The sequence below is a fragment of the Equus asinus genome, chromosome 20 (assembly GCF_041296235.1).
Source record: "Equus asinus isolate D_3611 breed Donkey chromosome 20, EquAss-T2T_v2, whole genome shotgun sequence".
Lineage (NCBI taxonomy): Eukaryota > Metazoa > Chordata > Mammalia > Perissodactyla > Equidae > Equus > Equus asinus.
Genome location: NC_091809.1, coordinates 27331416 through 27359064, shown reverse-complemented (window position 1 = coordinate 27359064; position 27649 = coordinate 27331416). Strand labels below are relative to the sequence as shown.

General features: G+C 62.5%; 2 protein-coding genes across 4 annotated transcripts; one reads left to right on the top strand and one right to left on the bottom strand.

The window, feature by feature from the left end:
- Positions 1 to 1005: 1005 nt before the first annotated feature.
- On the top strand, positions 1006 to 4512 carry PTGER1 (prostaglandin E receptor 1). Of its 2 annotated transcripts, XM_070492222.1 has the most exons (3): positions 1006 to 1114; positions 2031 to 2992; positions 3610 to 4512. In XM_070492222.1, exons 2-3 carry the CDS (start codon positions 2051 to 2053, stop codon positions 3874 to 3876), a joined length of 1209 nt encoding a protein of 402 aa, XP_070348323.1. In that variant the 5' UTR covers positions 1006 to 1114; positions 2031 to 2050; the 3' UTR covers positions 3877 to 4512. The 2 variants fall into 2 exon arrangements, with proteins under 2 accessions (XP_070348323.1, XP_044608476.2); XM_044752541.2 differs by lacking the exon at positions 1006 to 1114 and having other exon boundaries at positions 1835 to 2992.
- On the bottom strand, positions 4508 to 27300 carry PKN1 (protein kinase N1). Of its 2 annotated transcripts, none has more exons than XM_044752529.2 (22): positions 27114 to 27300; positions 23121 to 23424; positions 21759 to 21910; positions 20307 to 20442; positions 17232 to 17377; positions 16596 to 16809; positions 15594 to 15788; positions 12837 to 12946; positions 12609 to 12752; positions 10838 to 10913; positions 10217 to 10358; positions 10023 to 10119; positions 8051 to 8130; positions 7902 to 7977; positions 7722 to 7813; positions 6379 to 6555; positions 6180 to 6242; positions 6012 to 6088; positions 5686 to 5828; positions 5327 to 5434; positions 5163 to 5243; positions 4508 to 4782 (listed from the first exon to the last, which is right to left on the bottom strand). In XM_044752529.2, the coding sequence occupies exons 1-22, from the start codon at positions 27132 to 27134 to the stop codon at positions 4579 to 4581; spliced, it is 2838 nt and encodes a 945-aa protein (XP_044608464.2). In that variant the 5' UTR covers positions 27135 to 27300; the 3' UTR covers positions 4508 to 4578. The 2 variants fall into 2 exon arrangements, with proteins under 2 accessions (XP_044608464.2, XP_044608463.2); XM_044752528.2 differs by lacking the exon at positions 27114 to 27300 and adding an exon at positions 24114 to 24288.
- Positions 27301 to 27649: the final 349 nt, after the last annotated feature.

Sequence of the window (27649 nt, the reverse complement as noted above, 5' to 3'; positions counted from 1 at the left end):
GCTTTCTTGGGGGCTGCATTTTAGGGCATTGAGAGAAGCGGCCGGTGTTAGAGTTGGTAACTATGGGCACATCTGGTGTCGGGGGGTGACACTGTCTCAGCGAGTTCAGAGGTGTGATGACGGCTGACCCCAAGGCTCCAAAGGACATGGCTGCCACTGTGCTGGGGACAGGCTGTGATGGTAGCTGGTTTCAGAGTGTCAAGGAATAGAATTGTATGTCTTCAGGTGTGAGACTCTGGGGTGTGACCCTACTTCTCAGGGCAAGAGGTGCAGCTACCCCTGTCTCTGTGGCACGGGACATGTGTGTCCCACATGTTGCTCCCCACATCCTCAAGCAGGATGGAGGAGAGGCTCCTGGCCCCAGGCCTCCTGGCTCCCTGGCCCCTTAGCCTCCTCCCGTCCCTTCCCCTCCCCTCCGGGGTGTGCCGCCCGCCCCGCCTGGGCTTTAAGCCCCTGTGTAAATAGTGGGTGGATCTCCTGGCCAGGGACCCGGGCTGGTCCACCCGCGGCACTGCCACCACCACCCACCTGACATCCACCATCCACCAAGGCTCTGGCAGGGCAGGGGGGGTGCTGCTGCCCCCCGCCCCCCGCAGGGCTAGGCCCCCAACTTCGCCACCCGCCCGTGTAGGGGCAGCGGCACCCCTTGCAGCCGCCCAGCCCGCCCCAGGCAATGCTCACATTTTCCAGTGTTTAGATTTTATCCGCTTTATTAATGAGGCAGGCAAGAGGCCTGCGCCTGGGGGGAAGGGGGCTGCTCCAGCCAGCCAAGGGGAGGGAGTCCAGGGGGCCAGGCCAACTCCCCGGAGCCCCCTCCCTGGTGGGGGAGCTGAAGCCCAGGTGGCCCCCGCCCATTGCCAGGAGTACAGAGAGGGGGTCTGCCACCTCAGGTCCCCTGCAGGCACACACTGGGTGGAGCGGGCCCCTGGAGGCCTGAGCCTGAGCGAGCGGGCGGGCGGAGGAGGCTGGGAGCCGAGGAGCCGCCCCAGGAGGGAGGGCGGGAGGGCGGGAGGGAGAGGCCTGCTGGAGAGCTCGGGCGCAGCGGGTGTGGGCGCAGCGGGAAGCAGGGGTCCAGCGGCAGGCGATGGGGACCCCGGGTCCCAGGCAGTGCTGGGTAAGAAGGCTGGGGCGAGGGTCTCCAGTGGGGAGGGAGGGCACAGAAGGATGGGGCCATGGCTACCGCAGTCTGTCCTGTGTTCTCTGACTCTCAGCCCCTTCTGTCTGTCCCTGCGGGTCTTACTGTCTGTCCATCCTCCCTTCCCATCTGAACCAGCAGGCAGCTCTGCCTTCTTAGCCCTCACCACCAGTGTACCAAGGCTGGGTGTTCCAGGGTCAGCCTTGAGCCTTGGGGCAGGGATATGGAGCTGGCCGCAGTGGAACTGTGGGTGTCCAGGATGAGGCAGCTGAGACCAGGGGTAACGGCCGGGTGAGAGACAGCAAGGGAGCGCAGAGATGGGAGTGTGGGGACAGGAATGGGACCATAGGAACAGAGATATGGCCGTGGGAACAGAATGGGACCATGGAGACAGAGATGCGTCGACAGGGACAGGGACAGAGCTGTGGAGACAGAGATGTGGCCATGGGCAGAGAGTGCAGTGGGGAGAGATGTGCCCATGGTGGCAGAGGTGGGGCTGTGAACATCAAGGATGGGATTGGAGTAAAGTGACACAGTGATGGGCAGAGGTGGGGCAGTGGGGTCAGGTGGGAACCTCGGATCAGAAATGGGTCAGTGGGCATCAGATGGGGCCAGGGGCCAAGGATTTGCTGTGGTGTAAACACGGGAGGTGGGTGTCAGAGGTGGGTCTGGGAGGCCCAGAGGTGCGGACAGAGACACGGAGGGCTGGAGCCGGGGAGCCTGGTGGACAGAGAGGCGGGCAGTGAGGGCAGAGTGAGGCAGAGGAGGAGGGATCAGGAATGGGGCAGCCAGGGTCATCTGGAGTTGCTATGGCAGAGGGTCCGCCGAGGAACGCCATGGGGTCAAATGGCGCCGGGCCCGGCCAGCCTCACCTGTCCTGCCCCCCTCTCCGCAGCCCCAGCCCCGGCACCCGACATGAGCCGGTGCGGGCCCCTCAACCTGAGCGTGGCGGGAGAGGCCACCACGTGTGCGACGCCCGCGGCCCCCAACGCGTCGGCCGGGCAGGCGGCGGGCCTGGCGGTCGCGTCGCCGGCGCTGCCCATCTTCTCCATGACGCTGGGCGCCGTGTCCAATGTGCTGGCGCTGGCGCTGCTGGCGCAGGCCTCGGGCCGCCTGCGGCGCCGCCGCTCGGCCGCCACCTTCCTGCTGTTCGTCGCCAGCCTGATGGCCACCGACCTGGCGGGCCACGTGATCCCGGGCGCGCTGGTGCTGCGTCTGTACACGGCGGGCCGCGCGCCGGCGGGCGGCGCCTGCCACTTCCTGGGCGGCTGCATGGTCTTCTTCGGCCTGTGCCCGCTGCTGCTGGGCTGCGGCATGGCCGTGGAGCGCTGCGTGGGCGTCACGCGGCCGCTGCTGCACGCGGCGCGCGTCTCGGCGGCGCGCGCGCGCCTGGCGCTGGCGGGGCTGGCGGCCTTGGCCCTGGCCGTGGCGCTGCTGCCGCTGGCGCGCGTGGGCCGCTACGAGCTGCAGTACCCGGGCACGTGGTGCTTCATCGGCCTGGGCCCGGCGGGCGGCTGGCGCCAGGCGCTGCTCGCCGGCCTCTTCGCCGGCCTCGGCCTGGCCGCGCTGCTCTCCGCGCTCGTGTGCAACACGCTCAGCGGCCTGGCCCTGCTCCGCGCCCGCTGGCGCCGCCGCTCTCGACGGCGCCCCCCGGCCTCCGGCTCAGACGGCCGCCGTCCCTGGGGGGCGCGCGGACCCCGCTCGGCCTCCGCCTCATCTGCCTCGTCCATCGCTTCGGCCTCCGGCGGCTCCCCAGGCCGTGGCTCAGCGCGCAGGGCCCGCGCCCACGACGTGGAGATGGTGGGCCAGCTCGTGGGCATCATGGTGGTGTCGTGTATCTGCTGGAGCCCGCTGCTGGTGAGGGGCGCTCATGCCTCTCCGGCAGTACTTTTTCCCTCTCCTTCCGTGGCCCTTCCCACCCCTTTGCGTCCTAAGACACCCGCGTCCTCCTCCCTTCCCAGGCCAGGGCCCGCCCCCTCGAGGCCCCGCTGTCAAAGCGCCTGCCCTTTGCTCGCTCCCTGTGAAGTCCCACTCGTCCTCCACGTCTCCTTATCTTACTCCTCCCCGGGGTCTTCGTAGCTCACCGACCCATGGGAGCCTCCTCTCCAGCCCCACCCCTCTGGTACCCGAAGCTTCATCCCGTCGTCACCGTCCACTACCACCTTCCCCGTTTCTCTTCTCCCCTCAGTCCCCTGAGCTTCGGGATACCTGAGACTTTCCCTCCTTTCTTGCCGAGCCCACACCTGCTGAAGGCCTTTGCTTCTGCCACGCCCTCTAAGGGCCAGCTTACTCGCCTCTTTCTATACATGGCTTCTTCCCACGCAGACTCCCATTTACGGCCCCTGTGGCGCCCCCCACCCCAGCCCCTTTCCCTCCAGCCGCGCTCCCTCCCACCCCAGACCCCCCTCTCGCCGGTCGCCTTCTCTGACACCGTCCCCCCACCCCCCACCGGCTCACACCGGCTTCTCTCGCAGGTGCTGGTGGTGCTGGCTGTTGGGGGCTGGGGCGCCAGCTCCCTGCAGCGGCCGCTGTTTTTGGCCGTGCGCCTCGCCTCGTGGAACCAGATCCTAGACCCCTGGGTGTACATCCTGCTGCGCCAGGCCGTGCTGCGCCAGCTGCTTCGCCTCCTGCCCCTGAGGGCTGGCGCCAAGGGCGGCCCCGCGGGGCTGGGTCCAACCCGGAGCGCCTGGGAGGCCAGCTCGCTGCGCAGCTCCCGGCACGGTAGTCTCAGCCACTTCTAGTGTGCCCCGAGGCCCAGCGGCTAAGCCAGGCCACCCCGGGCCGCGCCCGGGGAGCAGCGCGGAGCCTTCGGGGAGCAAAGCCACTTTGCGACCCAGCCCGGGCGCTGCGTGCCGTCGGGGCTGCAGCGCGCTGTGGCCGCTCGGGGGCGCGGAGACGCCGGGCGCGAAGCCGGAGCGGCGGGAGCATGCGCGCAGCGCCGCGGCCGCAGCCCGGGGGCGGGGGCTCTGCCCGAGTGGAGCGAGGGGCTTTGGGGGACGATCCTGCTCCTGGCGTCGCGGGAACCGACGCCAGCAACCTCTCGCGCACGATGGCTCTGAGCTCCCCCAACACGGCCGCAAGGCCCTGCCCCAAATTACATCCCATCGCAGCCTCGAGACCCCACATCCCTCAACGCGGTCTCGGACCCCATCCCATCGCGGCCCACCGTCACAGTCCCGAGCCCCCCGTCCCCTAATCCGCCTCAGCTGACCCCCACCATAACCCCGGGCAGCTCCCTACCACTCCCCTTGCACCCAGCCACCCATCCGATCCGCCCCAGCAAGCCTCTGCCTCTGGGCACACCCCCCACCCCCGCCATCACCGGCCCCCGCCCCGTGCCCCCCATTACTGCGTACAATAAGAGCCGAGATGCATGGATGGGGCAAACCCCAAGGCCGTTTAAAAAACTACTAACAGCTCGGGAGGCGGGGGTGGGGAGAGGGCTAGCAGCCCCCAGCCACGAAGTCGAAGTCCCGGAAGGCCGCTTGCTCCGCGGCCGAGAGGGGCCGCGCGTCGCGGGGCGGGCTCAGCGCCGGGGCCTCGCCCGTGAACTCCTCGTCGAAGTTGCTGACGTCGGTGCGGCCCGACAGGGTGGGCACGAAGGGCGGCGGTAGGCGCCGGGCCAGCAGGGCGTCCCAGCCCAGAGTCTGCAGGGCGGGCGGGGACAGGTCAGCAGGGGAGGCGGGGGCCAGACTGCAGCGGGGGGGGGGGGGGGGGGGGGGGGGCGGTGTCCCTGCACCCGGTCCAGCCCCGGAGCTGCAGGGGTCGGGACATGGAGTCACAAGGCAGAGGGAAAGTGGGGGGCCTGGGGGTTCAGGAAGGCTCACAACAGGCAGGGAAGGGGGCTGCTGGTCAGTCGGGGAGGCTGGGCTCAGGCAGAGGGCAGTGCTCCCCAGCAGGCCAGCCTGGGGCAGATGTGGGTGTGGGAGAGTCAGAGGGGCGAAGGAAGGGAGAGAAGGGGGTGGGGCCGACGTTGGAGGGAGCCCTAGACCGGGGGTGGTGACCGGGTCCTTGAGGGTGGCCTCACCCTGAAGAAGGGCTGTTTTCTCACATCCTCGGCGTCCCTCTCGCTGGACCCCAACCTTCGCTCTGGGTTTCTCCGCAGCAGCTGTGGAGGGAGCACTGCGTCAGTCTTCCCCTCCAGCCCCAGAGCCCCTCCCCACGCCCACTCCAAGCTGGGGGGGTCCTCACCCTGCGCATGATGCCGATGGCCTCGGCCGACAGGAAGCGGGGGTAGCGGACCTCGTCGTTGACGATGCTGTCAAACACCTCCTCCTCGTCGTCCCCTGGGAATGGGGACTGGGGACAGGGAGAGCCAGGGAAATCAGGCCCCTCCACGCCCAGCCCGGCCCAGCCCAAGCCCTCCGCTCACATGGCTCCCATGGGAGGGGAAGTACCCCATTTTACAGATGCTGAAACAGGCCAGGGAGGAAGCCACCGCCCCGATCCCACAGCACGCGGTGGAGGCGGATTCTGATTCCACCGCTGGGCGCACACAGGTTCCAGCATGACCCCAGGGACAGGCAGGGTGGGGCAGCCTGGGGCCTCACCTCACCGACCAGCATCTCGTAAAGTAGCACGCCCAGTCCCCACCAGTCCACCGCCCGTGTGTATGACGTGTCCGTCAGCACCTCAGGGGCCAGGAACTCTGGGGTCCCGCAGAACGTGCTGGTGCGGTCGCCGTAGCCCATCCCTGGGGAAGCAAGGCCCAGGAGGACATGGGGCGGGGGTTCCAGCTCTGGGCCAGCCCAGCATGGGTGGTCCAGAGCCCTGTCCCAGGGTCCAGGCTGGCGGTAACCTGGTAGGGTTGGGGACGCCATTCCAGCCCCTTCTAGTCCCCAGAAGCCATCCCCTCAGGCCCCGCCCCACCCCTCACCCTCCTTGCAGAGGCCAAAGTCTGCAATCTTGACATAGCCCTCGGTGTCCAGCAGCAAATTGTCCAACTTCAGGTCCCTGTGAGGGGGTGGGGGAGTAAAGAGGGGTGAGTGGGGGTCAGGGCCCCTCTGCAGCCTGAGGGCCCCCGGTGGGCAGCGCGCGCCTGCACCTGTAGACGATCTTGTGTTCATGGAGAAACTGCAGCCCCAGCACCACACAGGCCGAATAAAAGCTGCAGAGAGAGGCGGGTGTGAGGGAGCCAGGCCTCCCCGCGACGGGGGACCGCATCAACCCGGTCTCCCCATTCTCCACAGCCCCCAGGCCCCAAGACTCCAGGAGCCGGGGGGAGGCATGGGGAGGGCGCTCACATGGCCCGGGGCTCAGAGAACACGTCGCTGTGGATGTGCAGCATCAGGTCCCCGCCGGCCGAGTACTCCATCACAAAGCACACATGCTCTGGGGTCTGGAAACAGCCAAACAGGTTCACCAGGAAGGGATGTCCTGCCTCCGTCACCGCGGCCAGGATCCGCTTCTCACACATCAGGCTGGGCAGGGTGAGGCAAGGGTCAGAGACCACAGTAGTCCCCCACCCCTGCCCCACACTGCCCAGAGTCCTCCGTCACCAGGTATTTGTTGAGGACCTCACATGGCGGTGCAACCTTGGGCAAACTGCTTAATATCTCTGAACCTCAGCAGCCTCATCTGCTAAACAGGCATCTAGAATCCACCCGTTGTCCTACTAACAGTCCCCCAACGTCCCTCTGGGGAACTGCCAGGGGAGGGTCAGTTGGAGCACTCCATCTGCCTGGCCAGGAATTGGCTCAGAAAAGGAGAAGCCAAGCCAATGGGGCTCCATCTCCAGATTTCAGCTGGAATTATTAAGGCAGAAGGGCTAAAGCTGGTGGATGAGCCTTAAACGGCTGGGCTGGAGCAAATCTCTGCCCCCAGGAGGGGCTTGCAAGCAAAGTCCATACAGAGGAAAGCAGAACTGAGAGACAGCATCTGAGCACCTGGATACAGCCACACCTGAAGGCGGCACTCCCGGACTTTTCTGATCCAGAACAATAAATTCCTCTATTTGCTTAAGCCTGTCTAAGTTGGATTCCTGATTAAGAAAAGCATGTCAGGAGGATTGTGGACCATCTCAGGCCTCTACCGGGCATTTACATGTGGCCACGCACTGTGCAGCATGGTCTAGATGCATCCTCTCATTTAATCCACCCAATGACCCTGCAAGAAAGGCCTTATTCCTCCCCTTTTGTAGACAGGGAGGCCAAGGTTCAGAAGGGCAAAGTGCCCTCCCCAAGATGTCTGAGCTCATCTGTGGCAGAGGCAGGGTTTGAACCCAGGGCCCTGGCCCCACAGCGAATCACACAGGCTACAGACTCAAGTCCTTAAGTCTGAATCTCGGAGCTGCTGCTTGCTGGCTGTGTGACCTTGAGCACCTTGCTCAACCTTGCTGTGCTCAACCATTGGCAGGACAGGGACAGTCCCGGTGTGCCTCGCAGAGCTGTTGTGAGGACGGACGAGTCCCTGATTGTGGCACACAGTGGTGCTTTCCAAGGGCTGTTGTCCCTCTCGTCAGCACCGGCTTCCCCTGTGCGGGGACTCTGTGAGTCACCCTCACGGAGCTCCAAGGCGGTGGCTGCTCTGTCTCCCGTTCCTCAGAGGAGAAGACAGAGGTTCCCAGAGGGCCCGAGCGGGGTCCCACCTCTCCACCTCATCTCGGGCCACGATGTCCCCTTTCTTCAAAGCCTTGATGGCGAACAGCTCCCCGCTGGGCCGGAACTCGGAGAGCAGCACCTGGAACCAGGGTGGGCAGCAGTGGCTTCGGTGGCCAGCAAGGGGCCGGGATCCGGGTCCCCAACCCCCACGGCCTCCCCCACCTCACCTTCCCAAAGTGACCCCGGCCCAGCACTGCCAGGAACTTGAAATCCTCAAGGGTCAGGGGCGCCTTCCTCAGGGGACTGTGGAGAGAGGACACTGTGGGGACAGGGACAGCGGACGGGGCTCAGGGGTGGGGACGGGGGAGAGTGTCACCTGCACAAGGTGGGGTCTGGGGTCCCCTGGGTCTCTGAAGGGAGCTGGGGAGCGGTGGTCGTTTCCCGGACTGGGGAACTCTGGTGGAGAGAGGAGGTGAGAGCGAGGGAAGTCAGAGGCACCCTGAACCACGAGGGCCACCGAGGCCGCTATCCACCTCCGACCTCACCTGCCCTCCCACAGACCTCCTCACTCGCTCACTCCCCTGCAGCCACTCTGTTCCCTTCACTGTGCCCTGAACACACCAGGCATGTTTCCACCCCAGGAGCTTTGCACGGCTCGTCTCTTCACCAGGAAGGCTCTTTTCCAGACACCTGCCGGGCTCCTCTGTCACCCCCTTCAGTGCTTTACTCACCGTCACCTTCACAGGTGGTCAGCTGAGAACTAACAGAACCCCCAGAACTCCTACCCCTCCTCTGCTTCATTCTCTCCTCAGCACGTCTCATGCTGCTGATATATTTTATCATTTATCCACTTATTGCCTTGACTGCCATTAGCCCTCAGAGCTTCTTAACTCTTTACCCCACATGCGGATACAAGCTTGAAAAGAATCAAAACATTTTAAATGGAAAAGAAAATGACCTACTGGTCCATCATCCTCCACTACAGACACAGTTCTAAAAATTCACTCAGTGCAAACAGGTGCACGATGGGAAACACTGTCTGCTCCTGCCCCAGTGCCCCCAGTGCTGGCACCATTAACGGTGTCCTGGGGGCCTTTCTAGATAGATTCTACACCCACACAAGCAAAAGCGCCGGCCCGGGCTCCACTTTTCTTGCACCCACCATTGACGACATTCCAGTCTTGCATCTCCCACTGGACAAGCTGTCTTGGAAATCATTCAAGGCCGGCACCTGGAGCCCAGGCTCCTTTTTCACCTCTGCATACTACTCCATCCTGCCACTGATTTAGCAGTGGTCTCTAGGATGACCCTGCAGTTGGTTCTGCTCTCGCCCACACTGTGCGGCTAAAGTGATCATCCACCACTGGCGTCCAGGAGTGGAGGCGTGGGGTCAAGACCACGTCCACTGCAACTCAGGAGCGACGCCCTCTCAAGGAGACACAGCACTTCGCACGCTTCCCACCGACGGCCTTTTCCCTGCACCCCCCCAGCATTTGGTGTTATTAAACTTTCGGATTTTTTTGGCTAAACTCATCTAATTTACTGAGCTATTTCATTTCCTCTCATGCCGTGAAGCGTGTATCATTATCCTTGTTTTTACAAATGAGGCGTGAAACGGACTCTGTGAGGGGCACCGGCGCCAGCTCGCGCAGGAGTCCACCTGGTGCCACCGCCTCGACCAGGGTCCATGAACGTCGTGTCTGACACGGTCAGCGAGCCATGAAAACCTTTCACGTTTTTAAAGGGGTGGGCAAAGGTCACAAGGAGAAGATATTTCATGATCCCTGGAGGCAACGTGACCCTGGCATGTCAGCGTCCCTCAGCAAGCCTTCTCCAGACGCGGGCCTGTCCAGCGGGCAGCCATCTTCTGCCACTGCGCTGCTGAGTTGTCACTGGGACCTCCCAGCCCACACGGACTCTACAGCCTTCACGGAGAAGGCTGCTGGTCTCTGACCTGGATCCAGATGCAGGACACGCCCCTCTCCCTGCAGGCTCCCTCGTGTCCCCTCTAACCAGCAACGCCCCACCCAGAGAACACCACTCTCTTGACTTCTATCCTTGACATGAATTTTAAACATGCTCATTTTACAGGGCAGTGCCCTGAGCACAGAGAGGCGAAGCTGCATGCTGTAGATCACACAGCTAGGAGGTGGCAGAACAGGAATGGGGACCCAGGAGGCTTGGCTCTTGACCCACGATTTTATCCAAGATAGAGAAGTGGGCCCTGACCCTGGCAGAAAAGTGGTGTGTGACCAGGGAAGTTCCCGGAGGTCTCTGGGCCTTGAGTGGAGAAGGAGGCCCCCTGATGCTGCCCAGGCCAGGCTGAGGGGAAAGTGGGGGAGGCTTACCAGACTCGACGGGCTGGAAGCAGGGCCTGCAAGGCTCTTCTGGGGCGAGCTGTCCAATGCGTCAGCCGCGAGGTTCAGCTTCTCCAGGGAGATGTCGCTGCAGCACAAGGGGTGGCAGTGTGTCTGGGGCCTGGGGCCCACCACCCCGGGATGCAACCGGGGGCGACAGAGACCCCGGGACCCTCCCTGCTTACCCCGTGGACCGGGCCTCGGGCCCCGGAGAAGCCCCGGGGCTGAAGGTGCTTGTAGCGGTGGCGCTGGGGATGAGCCGGCGCAGCAGCCGCACCCAGGTGGCGACATCAATGTTCATCTGCCTGGCGCGCTGGAACGCCTTCCCTGGGGACAGCTCAGGGTCACCGCCCAGCTTGCCCGGGCCCGCCCCTCCTTGAGACCCCTCTCCTCCCACCCTGGCCCTGCCACCCCAGTCCCACCCCTCCGCAAGACCCCGCCCCTCCCGCCCAGGCCCCGCCCCTCCCGCCCAGGCCCCGCCCCTCCGCGAGGCCCCTCCCCTCCCACCCAGGCCCACCCCTCCCCTCCCACCCCAGTCTCTCCCCTCCGCAAGACCCCGCCCCTCCCCCAGGCCCCGCCCCTCCACGAGGCTCCTCCCCTCCCGCCCAGGCCCACCCCTCCCCTCCCACCCCTCGTCAAGACCCCGCCCCTCCTACTCAGGCCTGCCCCTCCGCAAGACTCCTCCCCTCCTGCCCAGGCCCCGCCCCTCCCACTCAGGCCCGCCCCTCCCCTCCCACCCTGGCCCTGCCACCTCAGTCCCGCCCCTCCACAAGACCCCGCCCCTCCCTCCCCGGGCCGCTGCTCACCCTGCTGCTTGGAGAAGATCTTCTTCTGCCGTTGGAGCCGTGGTATCCGCTCGATGACGGGGTTGCGGAAGGTGACCTGCAGAGGGGCCACCGGTGAGGACCCTCGCCACCTCCAGGCGGCTTGGTGGGAGGCCCTGGGGGCATAGGGGTGCACACCCGTATGTGTGGGGGTTCCGATCACGGGCATCGCGTCTAACCGCGGCGCACATGCAGCGCACTGAGGGGTGGTAACGCCCTTCCGCCGCCCAGCAGGGCCACCTCCTGAAGGGCCGTCGTGGGAGGGCAAGCAGCAGGCCACCAGGCCCCTCTCTAGGGCGGGGAGGGGTCTGACCCAACAAGATGGACACACAACTCCAGCAAACATCCAGCCATGTGGTCCAGCGTCCTGATGCCCCCCGCGTGGTCCCAGCCCAGCAGCGTCAACATCACCTGGGGACTTGCTGGAAACGCAGATTCTCGGACCCCCACCTGGACCCACTGGATCAGAAACGCTGGTGGTGGCGCCCAGCAGCCTATATTCAACGAGCCCACCAGGTCACACTGGGGCCCATCCATGGGAGACAGCACCGGTCTAGCTGGATTCTCCCAGCACCAGCACATCTTCTAGAAGGTGCTAAAATCACACAACTGCGACCTTGTGTTCGATATGGTCAGCAATAGCCACATGTGGCTATTTAAAGTTAGTAAAACTTAAGTAAAATTAAGATTTCCGTTCCCTGGTCACACTGGCCATGCTTCAAGTGGCTACTATCCTGGAGGGGTGGATACAGAACATGTCTGTCTGTGATAGAACTCAACTATTGTAGGCTCATCAACAACAGAACTGCGGAAAGTTCCACTGGACACTGCCTTGGGGGAGGCCCAAGAACAGAAGAGAGCGGTAGAGAAAACCTGGGCAGCGAGGCAAGGCCCGGCCAGCGCCCAGCACCACTGCCATCGCACTGGCTGAGGACCAACCTCTGGGCCCACGATGGACCCAGCGCCCCAGCTCCTCCAGCAGGAGACGGAAGAACTCCCGCCTGAGGAGACAGATGCACACACAGAACAGGCACATGGGCATGTAAGGGGCAAATTTAAAGAATTGTTAGGGATGCTTGGCAAATGAGGGGCCAGTGACACTCCCTCTCGGAGCCCAGCTTCCTCCTGTGTCCAGTGTGACTAACGACAGCCTCCTGCACGGGGTTGTTGCACCGAGTGACCAGTCAATGCCAGCAAAGCATGGAGGACCGAGCTCCCTCACACGGCAGGGGGCCAGCAGGGGGTGCCATTCAGACACGGGCTCTCACCAGGGGACAGTGGCAATGTCTGGAGGCCTTTTGAATTGTCACAAATTGGGGGGTGCTACTGGCTTCCTGTGGGTGGAGGCCAGGACTGCTGCCCCACGCCCTGCAGTGCACAGCCGGCCCTGCGGCCAAGACCGGCCAGGCCCTGTGGTCTGTGGTGCCGAGGGCGGGTGCCCCGCAGTGGACCCCAACACTACTGCGGGAGGGCCCTCTCCACACAGCTGTGCCTCTGGCAGCAATCTCCAGGACACGCCACCAGGTTTGCTTTTATTCTTCTGGCTTGACAAAATGTTATGTCTTCTTTTTTTTTTTTTTAACTATCTTGCCTCAGAACAAAACCAGTCCCAGGTTGTCAGGCCATGAATGTGGCTAATTATATGTACTTTCCTATCAAATTCTGGAGACTGACTGAAAACACCTCTTCCCCTTCTAGCAAACTGGGAGCAGGGGTGCAGGAAGCCTGTTCTGAGGGTCAGGGCAGGCAGTACCTCCGCCACCAGGCAGCCCTGGGGCTCCATGTCCAGCTGCACCTCGTGCCTCTCGTTGTCCAAGAAATCCTCCAGCTTCAGGAATTTGAGGGCACACAGGCCCCGCTGATCCCGCCAGAGCACAGCCAGCTCCAGCTCCCGTGCCTCAGGAGGAGGAAGAAGGCCATCACTTGGGGTGCCTGAGGTGCAGAACCCCTCCAAGCCCTGGCACCCCCCAACACAGCTCACCCTCTCCAGCTCCAGGGTGAAGCTCTGGTCCCAGGCACTGGGGCCACACGGCTTCCAGGACGTCTGGCCCACCACCGTGTTATCCAGCTTCAGCACGGTGCTGACCTCGCCTGGAACGGGGTGGGGCTGGGCATCAGGACATGCTGGGGGGGCGGGTAAGCCCCTGTACCTTACTGAAGAAATCTCCCCTTCCCCCAGAACGTTCTGCTATGCTATCTCAACAAAGCTTTAAGGTTCTGCCTTCCACTCAAGGCCTTTAATCGACTTCCAGTTGACTTTTGTGTATGCTGTGAGGTAGGGATCCATTCCCTCTATATGCAAGTTCCAGCAATATGCTCCTAAGTATTCACCCTAGAAAAAAGTGCATGCAGGTACCCATCAGGAGATGCACAGATACAATGCATATATAACGGCCTCAGAGTAGAAACACCTCACTCTCCGTTAACAGGAGAATTCATATATGACTGTAACATGGACTTATTAGCTGAACAAAGAAAATGCTGATATTCAACTATTTTTTACATAAAAAAAAAAAAAAGACAGGGGGCCGGCCTGGTGGCACAGCGGTTAAGTGCGCACTTTCTGCTTTGGCAGCCTGGGGTTTGCTGGTTCAGATCCCGGGTGCAGACAAGGCACCGCTTGGCAAGCCATGCTGTGGTAGGCGTCCCACATATAAAGTAGAGGAAGATGGGCACAGATGTTAGCTCAGGGCCAGCCTTCCTCAGCAAAAAGAGGAGGGTTGGCAAAGAACTTGAAATCGGCAATTCCAAAAGTCCCATGCACCCCTATGTTCATGGCAGCATTATTTACAATAGCCAAGACGTGGAAGCAACCTAAGTGCCCATCAACTGATGATTAGATGAAAGAAGATATGGTATATATACACAATGGAATACTACTCAGCCATAAAAAAGGATAAAATCGTCCCATTCACAACAACATGGATGGACCTTGAGGGTATTATGTTAAGTGAATTAAGCCAGATAGAGAAAGACGAACTCTGTATGACTCCACTCATAGGTGGAAGTTAAACACGTAGACAAAGAGAACTGATTGGTGGCTACCAGGGGAAAGGGGGAGTGGGGGGAGGGCAGAAAGGGTGAAGGGGTGCACCTACAACACGAGTGACAGACAATAATGTACAACTGAAATTTTACAAGGTTGTAAACTATCATAATCTTAATAAAAACTTAAAAAAAAAAAGGAGGATTGGCAGTGGATGTTAGCTCAGGGCTAATCTTCCTAAAAAAATAAATAAATAAAATAAAAGACAGCAATTTGATATGGCTCAGTCAAAGACAGTGGACTATTAAGTAGGAGTAAAGATGAATGAATGCACTACAGTCTCATGTGATAATGTGGATAAGTCTCCCAACGATGGTGAACAAAGGAAGCCATGAGCAGGAAATATGCTCTGTGTGACGTGTACAAAGTTCAAATGCCAGCAAAATTTACCTACATCATTTTGAGATGCACACATGGGGGCTAAAACTACAAAGAAAATCAGTGAAGTGATAACCACAAAAATCAGGAGAGTAGCTACCCCTAAGACAGAGGAAGGAGCTTGAACTGAGGAGGGGTCTTCCAGAGACTTCTATTTGTTGACCCGGGTGACAGTAACATGGCTATCTGCTCTATCATTATTGTTTTTTTTCTTTCTTTTTAACGTATGCTTTTTGGTGAGGAAGACTGGCCCTGAGCTAACATCTGTTGCCAATCTTCCTCTCTCTCTCCTCCCCAGAGCCCAGTGCATAGTGGTATAGCCTAGTTGTAAGTCTTTCTGGTTCCTCCATGTGGGCCGCCGCCTCACCACGGCTTGACGATCGGTGTGTTCGGTCTGCGCCTGAGATCCAAACCAGCAGACCCTGGGCCGCCAAAGTGGAGCGCATGAACCTAATGACTCGGCTATGGGGCTGGCCGCTGCTCTGTTATTCTTCTTTTATACATACTTTTTTGTACATACGTACAAAAAAGGTTTTTTTCATTGTGGTAAAATTCACATAAAATTTATCATCGTAACATTTTTAAGCGGCAATAAGCACATTCTCATTATTCTGCAACCATCAGCACCATCCATCTCCAGAACTCTTTTCATCTTCCCAAACAGAAACTCTGTCCCGCTTAAACACTAACTCCCCCCACCCCCCCAGCCCCGGCCCCCGCCATGCTTTCTATCTACATGAATTTGACTACTCTAGCCACCTCGTATGAGTGGAATCATGTTTGTCTTTTTGTGACTGGCTTATTTCACTTGGCATAATGTCCTCAAGGTTCATCCACGCTGTAGCCTGTGTCAGAATGTCCTTCCTTCTCAAGACTGAATAATATTTCATTGCACGGATGGACCACACTGTGTTTATCTATTCATCCACCAGTACACACGATGGTTGCTTGTACCTTTCGGCAATTGTGAGTAAGGCTGCTGTGAACACGGTGTGCCAATGTCTGTTCAAGACCCTGCCTTCAGCTCTTTCGGGTGCACACCCAGCAGTGGGACTGCTGATCACATAGTAATTCTGTGTTTAATTTTATAAGGAACTGACATACTCTTTCCACAGTGGCTGCACCCTTTTGCACTCCCACCAGCAGTGTACGAGGGTTCCAATTTCTCCACATCCTCATCAACACTGTTATTTCTGTTTTTTTCTCCTTATAGTAGCCATCCTAATGGGTGTGATATGCTAGTTTTTTAAAGTGATACCAGTGTGGGCATCCCAGGACCCCCCTTGCCCTTCAAGGCCCTGGACGCCCACTCACTGGTGCTCTCGGTGTCCATTTTGAGGCTGCTCCGGCCACTGAGGCTTCCACTTCGGCTGTAAAGGCCCCTGGCTGGACGGCTCAGGAAGGGGGTGCGGCTGTCGGGGGTCCCAGGTCCCCCCACCGAGGATGAGGGGTTCCAAGGGATGGTCTCTGGAAGGTCCCTGCAGCCCACCACGCGCACCTCCAGGGTCCCTGAGGGAGGGGCAGGCTCAGGGGGGCCTCTGGGGCTGGCTGAGGGGAAGGGGCCGCAGGTGAAGTGGGCTCGTCCAGAAGCAGCCAGCATGCAAGTGGAAGTTGGGGAGGGACAAGCAGTGGGGGGGTGGGGAGGTCTGATGTCTAATGCAGGGATGGCTGTGCCCAGATGTGAGAAATACGAGACGAGGAGGAGGGGGCGAGGCTGGGGCAGGCCAGACTGGGGAGGGGCTCTGGATGCTGGGGTCTTGGGACAGAAGAGAAGTTCAGGGTAGAGGCCAGAGGTCGAGGCAAGGGAGAGCAGAGCAGGACTGGGGGATCGGGGTAGGATTCCGAGGGCTGATGTGAGGTCTGAGGTGGGGACAGGGGCCTAGGGTAGCCTGGTCTGGTGAGGTAGTGGCTGAGGGGTAAGGAGGGTGGGGTCGGGGGACTTGGGGGACAGGGTCAGAGGTTCAGGGCTGAGGGTTCTGAGAGTGAGGGGCTAGGCTGGGGGATTATGGCTTGAGAAAAAACGAGGACCAGTGGGGGAGCAGTGGGGAAAGTGAGGATGGGGGGATGACAGCAGGAGTCCAGAATCAGAAGTCAAGGAGGGCCGGGGAGTCCAGCGGGCATGGGGCTGTCTGGCCTGGGGCAATGAGGTCCAGGGCTAAGAGGGTTGAGGTGAATGGGAAAGGGAGGGAAAGTCGGGTGGGAGGCCAGGGTTGGGGTGAGTGGAGGTCCGGTCGGGGGTCTCGGGGCTGGGGGACTCAGAGGGGCCGGGAGTCCAGCGCTGCGGGGTGGGGTCCGGGTGGGGAGGCCGGGACCCACCTGTGAGCGGCGCGGGCTTGCACAGGGTGCTGTAGTGCATGGCGGGGAAGGGCCCGGCCAGGCGGGCACTGAAGGCTGCGGACGAGGCCGCCGCGAGCTCCTCGCGCAGCAGCCGTCCCTTGGGGTGGTCGGCGGGCAGCTCCGCTAGCCGGCGCTCCAGGGCCTCCCGAAGCAGCCCCAGCTTCTGGTTGGACTCGGTCAGCTTCTCCTGGGCCTGCGGGAGAGGGGCGGGCTGGGCTGGGACGGGGCAGCGCCGGGCGCCCCTCCGCAAGGGCAGACCTGGGCTCCCTGGCAGAACAAATCCTCCCTGGGGCTCCTTCTTCCTGGAGGCCCGGGCCCTCAAACCCTGCACCCCTGCCCCTCGGGGTCGAGGCTCCGCCCCGCCGCCCCGGCCCTGCCCCCGCCCCACGGCTCCAGCCCCGCCCCGCCCCTGGGGCCTCGCCCCACCGCTCTGGCCACGCCCCATCCCTCCAGCCACGCCCCTCCTTGCCCCACCCCACAGGCCACGCCCCTCCCTGTCCCCGCCCCGCCGCTCCGGCCACGCCCCAGCCCTGGGACCCCGCCCCACCTCTCTGGCCATGCCCCACCCTTGGGGCCCCGCCCCGCCACTCCAGCCGAGCTCGGCCCCATCCACACCTCGCTGACCGCCTTGCGGTCCGGGGCCTTGGCGGCACTGAGCAGGCGCAGCACGTTCTTGGCGCCCTCGGCCACCGCGTGCTCCACTCGGAAGTGGTGCCGCAGCTCCTCAATGCGCAGCTCCACGGCCCCCAGGTCCGAACTCCCTGTGGGCGTGGGACACGATGCAGTGAGGCCAGCCCGGGCCCGGGTCCACCCACCCCATTCCAGACACACAGCGGTCTGCAGGAACAGGCACTGGCCACAGACAGACCACCATCAACACGCATCGCTTCTCCCACGGAGGGGTCACAGTGGCACAGTCACTGTCACCAGCAGGCAGTCACACCCCCACCCAGAGGCAGTCACTCTTTTTTCCAAATGCCATCGCCCCCAGGGACGGTTCCGGGGACATAGTTAGGCTGTCACACAGGGACAGTGGTATAGACAGTCACACTGCTCGCGCAGGTTTAGTGGCAGATGCGTTGTGAGGGTCCCACTGCACGCCCAAGGACGGTCCCAGGGACACCGAGGACAGCAAGGCAGCCACAGGATGCAGTCACATAGACGCAGGGGTACTTCGCAAAGAAGGCCTAGGAATCTGACTCTGCCGATGGAGGGGAGAGCAGGGTGACAGTGTGGCCACATCCACGAAAATCAGAGCCACGTGCGCCCTCTGACTCAGCGGCCCCAGTGTAGGGGTCCACCCCAGAGACCCTCTGCTCTCGACACATGTGCAGTTTCCACGGCAGCCTTCTTTCTAAGAGGAACAGCCAGGAACGGCCCAATTTCCTCCAGTAGCGGTCTGGGTAAATGAGTGAGGACCACCCACACAAGGAACTACAGTGCGGTTGAGCGAACGGGGACACTGTCGCACAGATATCGCCACACTGTCACTCAGGGTGACAGGGGCATTGTCACTTTGTCACCAGCATAGGCATGCTGTCACCCACAGGCAGAGGAACACACTGTCACAAAGATGTAGTCACACTGCCACACAGGGAGTTCGTCACAGGGTGAGGCTGATATTACACAGACTTGTGACCCCCCGGGCAAAGAGATATTGTCACAGGGGCGGAGGGACATGGTCACAAGACATAAACACTCTTATGGGACACAGTCACAGTGGCAAAACTCGCAGGGTTCTAAGTCCAGCCCCAAGAGAGTCATAGGGACATAGTCACAGGGCCACATGGATAAGGCATAGGGTCAGGCAAATAAATGCCATCACGCTGTCACACAGGAAGGAGACCCAATGGGTCAGGGAAACAGACCAGCTGTCACATCCAGCGTGAAGTCACAGGGTCACAGCCATGGCCCAACACAGGACACGGGCCAGTCACCCAATGACACAGGGACATACACAAGGACATACTGCCACTGAGAGGCACAAGGTCATGGTCATACTTCTCTATGGCTGTAGGTTCCAGGGACAGTCTCACTGTCCTGTATAATGACCCAGCCTCAGACCCTGGCACTCAGTCACAGTCACACTGTCACCCACAGGTGTGTGGCACTCACCTGGACACCAACAACACAGAGTATCACAGGAACCCTGATATTCATGGGCATGTCGTCTTACAAACATAGTCACACTCATGTCCCCAGGCCTTCTGTCATGTGTACCCAGTCACCAAGACTTTTACACTTACAGGGACGAAGTCGCACTGTCACCCAAGGTTATGACATCACCCAGAGGCACAGGGACGTGATCAGACCATCACACACCATCACTGAGAAGCCCACGTGGGTATTCACGTTACAGACGTACAAGCACAGGACAGTCACACTGACATCTCTCCCCACAAAGACACACGCGTTGTCATCCGAGTTACAAGCCCCACTGCTGTAGATTGAACGTGTGTGTCCTCCAATTTCACATGTTGCAGCCTAGACCCCAGTGTGCTGGCGTCAGGAGGTGGGGCCTCCGGGAGGTGACGAGGTCACTGGGGGGGGGCCTCATGAATAGGACCAGCGCCCCATAAGGGGGCCCCAGGGAGCACCCTCGCCCCTCCCGCCATGTGAGGACACAGTGAGAAGACGCCGTCTGTGAGCCAGACACTGGGTCCATCAGCACCTTGATCTTGGACTTCCAGCCTCCAGAACCATGAGCAATTAGTTTCTGTTGCTTACGAGCCCCCCAGTGTGTGGTTCTGTCACAGCAGCCTGAACACACTAACACCCACCGACAGCTGACCCTCCTCTCTCTCACGGTCACCTGCAAACTATCCCCGCTCCCAGGGCATACACGCAGCTCCTGGGCCCAGTCAAGGTCACATCTGCACTGACACACACCAGCAGCACAGACACAGTCACCCAAGCACACCATACATCAAGACCCTGCCACAGATTCAGGTCGACAATCAGGGTAAGACCCCCAGGCATTCACACGCAGATACGCACACGCTGTGGACACCCAAGTTCTCCACAGTGGGGGCCAACGTGACAAGGCCACCACCGGGTCCAGGGGCCTCCCGTCACTGTCATAAAGAGCCAGGGAGTAAATGTTCTGGGCTTGGCAGAGCACTCAGGCCCTGTTGCCACCGCCCAGCTCTGCTGCTGCAGCGCAAAAGCAGCCTCAGACGATGGGAAAGGACTGTGCATGGCTGCGCGCTAGTAAAACATCACTTACAAAAAAAGGCCGGGCCGACCCCGTGGCCAAGTGGTTAAGATCACGCGCTCCACTTCAGAGGCCCCAGGGTTTTGCCAGTTCGACTCCTGGGTGCGGACATGGCATCGCTCATCAAGCCATGCTGAGGCAGCGTCCCACATCCCACAACTAGAAGGACCCCCAACTAAAAATACACAACTATGTACTGGGGGGCTTTGGGGAGAAAGAGGAAAAATAAAATCTCAAAAAAAAATTTTAAAAAAGGGCAGTGGTGACTTTGGCCCACGGGCTATAGTTTGCCGATACCTGATCTAGTGCAAACCTTGAATGGAACAAAAGGGGAAACTGAGGCCCAGAGAGGGTCAGGAATGGGTTCCAGTCACACAGTGAGTCACAGCACCAACCCCCCTGCCGCCTCACAGGGCTGGGAGCTGAGCCCTGGAAGGTGGCATGCAGGATGGGCTGTCTCAGGGCGAGGGGCTCACCTTGGGCCTCGTCTGGGGCCCCCTGGCTCTCCAGCTGGCCCGCCTGCAGCGCCCGGCGGAGCTGCATGCGGATGATGTCGATCTTTGTCTTACTGTCCTGCAGCATCTGCTGGGCCGTCAGCAGCAGCTTCCGGTCCTGAAGGCACAGATGGGCTGTGAGGGGAAGGCCAGGCAGCTGGGGGCTGACCACCAACCCTGCAGTTCATGTGTGGGCACGACAGCGTGTGTCTCCATGTGTACCCAGGTGTAGAGGGGCGATGTAGCCAGTGGCATTTGAATCCTGGTTCTGCTGCCTAACAGCTGTGTGACTGCAGGCAAGCCCCTCGACCTCTCTGGGCCTGCTTCCTCATCTGCAGGAATGGCAGTCCTCACAGCACCGATGCCCACTGGCTGGGACGGATGGAACTCATCTGCGTGTAGGGCTCCGGGCCGTGCCTGGTGCCAGCAGGCACCTTGCGTGCGTCAGCTGCCAGAACGGCTCACGCAGGTGAGTGTGCCCCAAGGTGGGTGTAGCCTGGAGCCACATGGGTGAGTCCGGGGGTGACAGGGTGAGTGTGTGGGCCAGTCTGCACACGCGGGGTCCAGACACTGGTGTGCACAGCCCAAGGTGCAAGGCTGATGGGGCGTGGCCCAGGCCCCCGCGGGTGCACAAACGCCGGAAGCTGGCGGTGGCTTTTCCGTCCACTAGGCACTGTGCTTCAGAACCAGGCCGAGCTCATCTGCGGTGCAGAAGCCTGGGCGCTGGCTGACTGGGGGGGCTCTCTGGGTGACGGGGACGCTCTCTATCTTGACGTGGGTGGTGTGTCACAGGCCAGCTTTATCGGGCGGCACCCTGAGGCTTTCTGCACCTTATCCCCGTATGTTACACCTCAGTGAAAGACAAACACAAGCTACGCGGTCAGTGTCCCTCCACGGGATGCTCATGTTTGTGCACATGCACGAGCATGGGGCCCCCCAAGTGCATGTCAGCCAGCGTCCCAGCTGTGGGGCTGACCAGCTCGTCGTGTGAGCGTCTCCAGGTGTCGGTGCAGACCTGCGCGTCCTGGTGTTGGTGTGACTGGGGTGGGGGTGTGTCTGTGACAACTCTAGCCTCTGGGCGTGAATCTAGCGGTCTGTGTGTCTAGGTGTTGATATGACTCACGAGTGTGGCTCTAGATGCCCAGAGACGGCAAGTGTACACAGAGGTGCTGACCTGTGTGTGTGTGTATCAGAGAGACCCAATGGTGAGACGCTGCATGCCGCCCGGCCGCAGACGCCCTCAAGGCTCCGGGGTAACGGACCAAGAGTGGGGGACAGGCTCTGGCGCGTGTGTCTGACGTCTGACATCACCCAGTCACCCTGCTGCCCAGGTGCCCCACAAGCACCCACTCAGTCCTGCCTCAAGGCTCCCGGCAGCCCCTCTGTCCCCAACCCCCGTCCCGGGATCTGCCCATGGGGTGCGCGCCGGCCCACCTTGTTGCTGCCGTTACTGTACGTCTGGATCATATTCTCCGCCCCCTGCTTCACCTTCAGCTCGATGGCCAGCTGCTTCTCCAGGCCGGCCACCAGGTTCAGGCTGGTGGCTGAGCAGGCCGGGCCGCCCGTCCCGGGAGACTGGGGGGCATCTGCAGGAGACAGGACAGAGTCACCAGGGCCCTCACCTCCGTCTGCCTGGGAGGCTTTGCTCAGCCAAGGGGCCCACCCTCTGTCCGGCCTGGAGTCTGCCCTCGCACCGGGGAAGGGGGAGCTGGGGCCCAGGGCCCAGAGGGTCCAACTCCCCAGGGCTCCGGGGAAAGCCCCCTCAGGGCTGGGATGGGACCCAGGTGAGTGAGCAAGCATGCGGCCAGGTGTGCGCGAGTGCTTGGCATTGGCATGAGGGAGCCCGAGGGTGTGGGTGTGGGTCCCTCCGTGACCCGCAGGGTGTTGCGTTGCCCGAGCGAGGGTGTGCCTCCCTGGGTGTTCATGTAACTCCTCAAGACTCCTGAGTTGGGATGACCGTGTGAGATCCTGGGCGCCGGGGTGACCCTGTGCATATGTTTCCGACTGTTCGCACCAGATCTCCAGGCGCTGGTGTGACTGTGTCTGAGTGTCCGGGTGTTGGCACAGCGTGTCTCTGGATGGTGGCACGGCTGTGTGCATCCCTGGAGAGGGGGGTGACCGTGGGGGACTCGAGCTGCTGATGTGACCGTGTGAGGTCCTGGGTGTGGCTGTGCTCTGTCTCCAAGGGCTGAGAGGACAGCGTCAGTCTCTGCCTGTTGACACGCCCAGGTGGTGTAAGGGTGTTGGTGTAAGGGTGTTGGGTCTTCAGGCCTTGTCCGATGGTGTGTATACATCTCTGGCCGTAGATGGGACTGTCCATCTGTAAGGCTGGGCAGCCGTGTGTGCCTGCATCTCTGGGTGTGCCCCACATGCTGGTGTAACTGCGTGAGGGTCTCCGGCTCCTGACGGGATGTGTGTAAGGGTCTCTAGTTGCAAGATGAAAAAGTTCTGCAGCTCCCTCGCACAACCATGTGAATCTACTTAACACCGCTGCACGGCACACTTAAATATGATACATTTCATGTTATGCGTTTTTCAACCACAACGTAAATTGTTTTAAATAAATACAAACTAAGGAAATTTTCTAAAGAGTCTTGGGTGTTGTGCGGGTCGTCAGACACTCTGAGCCCTGTGTAAGTTGTGTGCTGCTGTCTGGGTGCGGGCTGACTGTGCGCGCCTGTCTCTGGATGTTGGCTCTGATGCTGTGTGCGGCTTGAGGCTGCCATGGCCAAGTGCGTCCCTGGGGGTCAGTGAGCCCCAGGGGCTGAGGGGGCCACAGCGGGAGCCCTGGCTCACCACGGGCCGCGGCTGCGGGGTCGGGCAGCACCACGTGGGCATGCAGCTCCTGCAGCTGCCGGTGCAGCAGGTCCAGGCGGCGCGAACAGCCACGCAGCAGCAGCTCCACGGGGCCCAGGCCGCGGCCCAGGTCGGTGGTGGCCCGCCGCAGGTTCTCGGCGCCCTCCTTCAGCTTCAGCTCCCTGCGGATCTCCCGCCTCAGCCGCTCCCGCTCCAGCTCCAGCTGCTGCTGCACCCCCGGGGCCGCCAGGTCCGCGCCCGCCAGGCCCAGCTGCTCCAGCAGGGACCAGCTGTGCGGCTCGCTCTGCGGGGGATGGAGCGGGGTCAGTGGGCCAGGACTCCCACCGGGCCTGGCCTCTCCCGGACTCCCGACACGGGGCCTGCTCCATGTCCTCTGACCCCAAACTGAGGGGGTAGACCAGTCCCTGTCCATGACCCCCCAAGGTCCCAGGGGCAGGGCCTTCTTCCTTCCCTGTCCTCTCAGACTGGGGACCCCATAGCTACCATCCTGCCTCCCTTCATCTGATCCTTATGGAGGACAGGCCCCAGCACCCCACCACTGTGCCCCTCCAAAGTAGGGGGCCCCAAGGACAGGCCTTGTCTCCCTTCCACTGAGGGAGGCCAAATGAGGAGGCCCTGGGGCAGACCCCCCCTTCCCCCTGCTGCTGCCAAACAAGGAAGTATCAAGAGCAGGCCTCTGCTGCCCGAGAGTAGGCCCTTCTCTTCTCTGCTGAACCCCCAAAATAGGAGGCCCCGGGGACAGGCCCCGCCTCCCCTCCTCGCATCCTCTGCGACCAGGATGCTAAGGAGCAGGGCCCCGTCTCCTTCCTCCTCTGTCTCCCCGACCCGCGAGTCCCAAAGGCCCATTAGTTTCAGATGCCAAACAGACACCTGCGAGGCCAGCACCCCACCTCCCGCCTCGGTCCAGAACCTCCGGCCTATGCCACTTGGGGTCCTCGTCCACCCGCACCCCACGGGGACCCCGGCCCCCACCTCTAGCTCCGGGTCCGCAGGGGGCCCGGCCTCCGCCATCCTGGGTCTTGCCGGGGCCCGCCCTCTTCCTGAGCCTCGGCCTGCCGGGGCCCTGCACCCGCCACTTCCTCTTTCCGCCAGCTCCCAGCACCCCATGCGCCCGCCAGCTCTGGGGCATTGAGGGGACTCTCCTCTCGGCACCCACTCCAGGACAAACTGCTGCTCCAGAGGCAGCCGCAATGGCCTCCCTCCAACCCGAGAGGATGCCAAGGTGCCCACGGCGTGCACAGGCTCCAGGGCGACTCGGGGCGCACACTCTCACAGGCCTACAGGTGTGTGCGTGGAACACAGGCTGGCATGTGCACAGCCCCACACCTCCCCCGTGTACACTGCTGTGCACACACCCACACCCGCAGCCACGGCCAGCCCACCTCCGCCTTCCTCCCAGACCAGTGCTTGCTGCTCCTGGCCACAGCTGGCAGGCCACAGGGGACTGGCTGGGCCGGCCGTCCCTCCGAGGCCCACATCACAAGGAGACGGCGCTGGGGGGCTGAGGCAGGACGGCTGATCATAACAGCAGTTGTTACAGGCGGCGCCCAGGCGGACCAGGGCGAGATGAGGAGGCTGAGGCCCGGAGCAGCAACATGCCTGCCCCGAGGTCCCACGGCCAGCAGGAGGAAGGGCCGGGGTCTAAATCGGGAGCGCCCGGAACCAGAGCGCTGGCTGCGCGCCCCACGTGGTCATCTGCCCCTGTGAGGACCACGGCACAAGGAAGATCTTCCTCAGCCCCCTGCCCACCTCGAGGGCAGCTGCCCCAGAGGGTTTCCTGCAGCCGAGAGCTGCACCCCCGCGATCACACCGACCCCCACAGCAGTCCTGAGCAGCTGCCATTGTTCTCCCCACTTCACAGTGAGGAAACTGAGGCTCGGAGGTGACAGCAGCAGTTCTCAGTGGGAGGGTTTCGCCCCCCCCGACCCCCGGCGGCATCTGGCAACGGTCAGAGACATTTTGGGCTGTGACAACCGGAGGTGAGTGCTACTGGCATCGACTGGGTTGAGTTCACGGGTGCTGCTCAACCTCCTCAGTGCCCAGGACGTCCCCACCTCAGTGATTCAGCCCCAAATGCCAGCAGTGAGAGGCTGAGAAACCCGGGACCCAAGGACACAGGTCACACCCTGGGCTGCTGACCACGACCACCTGCAAGGGTCTCACGGCAGCTCCCCTGCAGAGTGCTGTCTGCGTCTCCCTCCCTCTCCCCACGAACACTCTCGGAGCCCCATTTTTCTGACAGCAGAACTGAGGCTCAGAGAAGCCAAGGCACTGGGCCCAGGACACCAGCGCTGAAATTTAAATCCAGGCTCTCCAAATCCTGCTGGCTCCAACAAGCCCCGCCCACTGCCCACCCCCACCCTGTCCCCAGCAGGCAGAGCAGGGGCACAGCCAGCCATTCGCAGGGCCAGCTCAGACGGGGACCTCCAGGCCCCGAGAGGAGGAGCAGGCTCCTCAGGCCCCACCTCTGATAGCGGAGGCCTGAAAATATGCAGAGCAGGGAGGAAGGCCGGGCCTCCCGGGTTCTCTTCCCTCGGGTGACTCACTCCTTCCTCGAGGGCAGGGGTCACCCGAGGGCCAGCACAGCGAACCCATGAATCAGGGGTCTGGCCCAGCCTTGGAGGATCCCTGCTCCCCCTCTCCCACCATGAAGCAGGAGACCCCGGGGCCCGAGGGCCTGCCTCCCAGAATCCCCCTCTTCCCAGAGCGGCCAGGGGCCTAGACCCCAACGTCCGGAGATTTCAATGCTTTGGGCGTTTCTGGAATCTGGACAGGACATCCGTTTGCCGGACACAGAACAGACAGGCACACATCGGGACAGAGAAACAGGGTGGCGGGCCCAAGCAGCCATGAGGAAAGGATGACCAGGAGGAGAGAGGACAGCGAGCGAGAGAAGGGACAGGGGCCGGGGTGCGGGTCCAGCCTGGCTCCAGGAATCGCAGCCTCCGTCCCGGTCACGTTTGGTACACACCAAGCGCATGCATGCGCCGGGGGATTCCTACACAGCCCCTCCAGGGCCGGGGGTGGACGCAGGGACCCCGGCCCTCCGCGGCCCCAAGGTCTGACCTTGTGTGATCGGCAACACCAGATACGCCCAGCTCCTCGGCAAGGCTGGCAGGCCATCAGCAGGACTAGGGTGGGGGTCGTGGGGTGACAGGGGAGACACAGAGGGGATGGGGGCAGGTGCAGAAGGAGACGAGAAGCCAGTTACAGGCAACGACATGACGGCACAGAGGCACAGGATGTCTCAGACGGGAGTCACTGAACCCAAGAAGTTGGGAAGTTGGCTGGCCCTGCTTGTCACAGATGGGGACGGTGAGTCCAGGGCTGTGATGTCCACCAGGTGGCACAGGGAGAGCCGGGCTGGGCGGCAGGTTGGTGCCAGTCACCTGCGCCTCTGTGTGTATGTTTGTGGGCGTGCCGGGGTGACCCAGCCCTGTCACCCATGCCCAGGTAGGATTCCAGGCAGGAGAGAGTCCCGGGCTGTCCAGTGGGACACTCCCCACCTGGGAAAAGGTTCCACCTGGCAGCCCGGAGGGTGGCCGTGCGGGTCCCCGGTCCCCAGACCTAACTAGGTGACTCGGGCACTTCCGCCAACAGGTGCCAATCTGGGTAGCGTCGGGACCATCGTAAAGCTCAGTCCCGAGGCGGGGGCGGGGGAGGGGCCCGGGCCGGAGGCCTCCTCCCCTCCGCGGCGCCGCGCCAGGCACCCGCCCCAGGTGCAGCGGCACCTGCCGGGAGCCGGGAACCGAGCGCTGGGGAGGGGGCGGGCGGCGGGGACCACGGGCACTGGGACGCGCGGCCGGCCGCAGACGCCCCAAGTCCAGCCTCCGCGCCCCGCATCCCGGGGAGGGGCGGGGCCCGGGAGCGGCGCGGCCTCCACCTGCCGCGCGGGCCCGTCCGGGGGGCGCCGGGCACTCGGGAGGCCCCGGGCCCTGCCCGCCTCGCGCGGGCGGCCGCAGGTGCGCCTACCTGCACGGCGTCGCTGGCCATGTCCTCGCGCCGCCCGCCGGGGTCCCCGCGCGGAGGGGCGGAGCGCGCGTGCGCCGCGCGGCGGGAGGGCGGGCGCGGCTGAGCCCCGGCGCGGCCCGCTCCGGCCTGTGCGCTCCGGCCCCGCCTGGCCGGCAGCGTCCGCGCCCGCGCCCTCCGCCCCGGCGGCCGCCGGCCGGTCACGTGAGCGCCGCGGGCCCAGGCGGCCGGGGCGGGGCGGGGCGGCTCCCGGCGGCCCCCGGGGCTGCGGGCGGGGGGCGGGGGTCCGCCCGCTGGCCCCGCCCCGGCCGCCTGGGTCCGCGGGGCCGGTCCGAGCGCGGCGCCACCCGGGCCCCGCGAAGAGCAGAGAGCTCGGCCCCGCGTGCGCCCCCGGGCCTCCCGGGGGGCCCCGGGCCGGGCGCGCGCCGCCTGGAGACGAGCTCGGGGCGGAGCTGGGTTCCAGTCCCGGCGCCGCAGGCCTTGGGGGAGCCGCAGACCCCCAGAGCGCCTCGTCTGGGAAACAGGAAGGGCTTTCCCGC

What these genes read in the sequence shown, in the direction of transcription:
- PKN1 (XM_044752528.2), bottom strand. Translation starts at nt 24,248, where the DNA reads ATGGGGTGCTGGGAGCTGGCGGAAAGAGGAAGTGGCGGGTGCAGGGCC. An exon ending in GCCCGAGATGAGGTGGAGAG is followed by an intron (nt 6,556 to 7,721) that starts GTGGGACCCCGC and finishes CACCCTGCCCAG; the next exon opens with CCTGATGTGTGAGAAGCGGA. An exon ending in CTTTGGCCTCTGCAAGGAGG is followed by an intron (nt 5,829 to 6,011) that starts GTGAGGGGTGGG and finishes TTGCTTCCCCAG; the next exon opens with GGATGGGCTACGGCGACCGC.
- PTGER1 (XM_044752541.2), top strand. Translation starts at nt 1,982, where the DNA reads ATGGCGCCGGGCCCGGCCAGCCTCACCTGTCCTGCCCCCCTCTCCGCA. An exon ending in TCTGCTGGAGCCCGCTGCTG is followed by an intron (nt 2,993 to 3,609) that starts GTGAGGGGCGCT and finishes CTTCTCTCGCAG; the next exon opens with GTGCTGGTGGTGCTGGCTGT.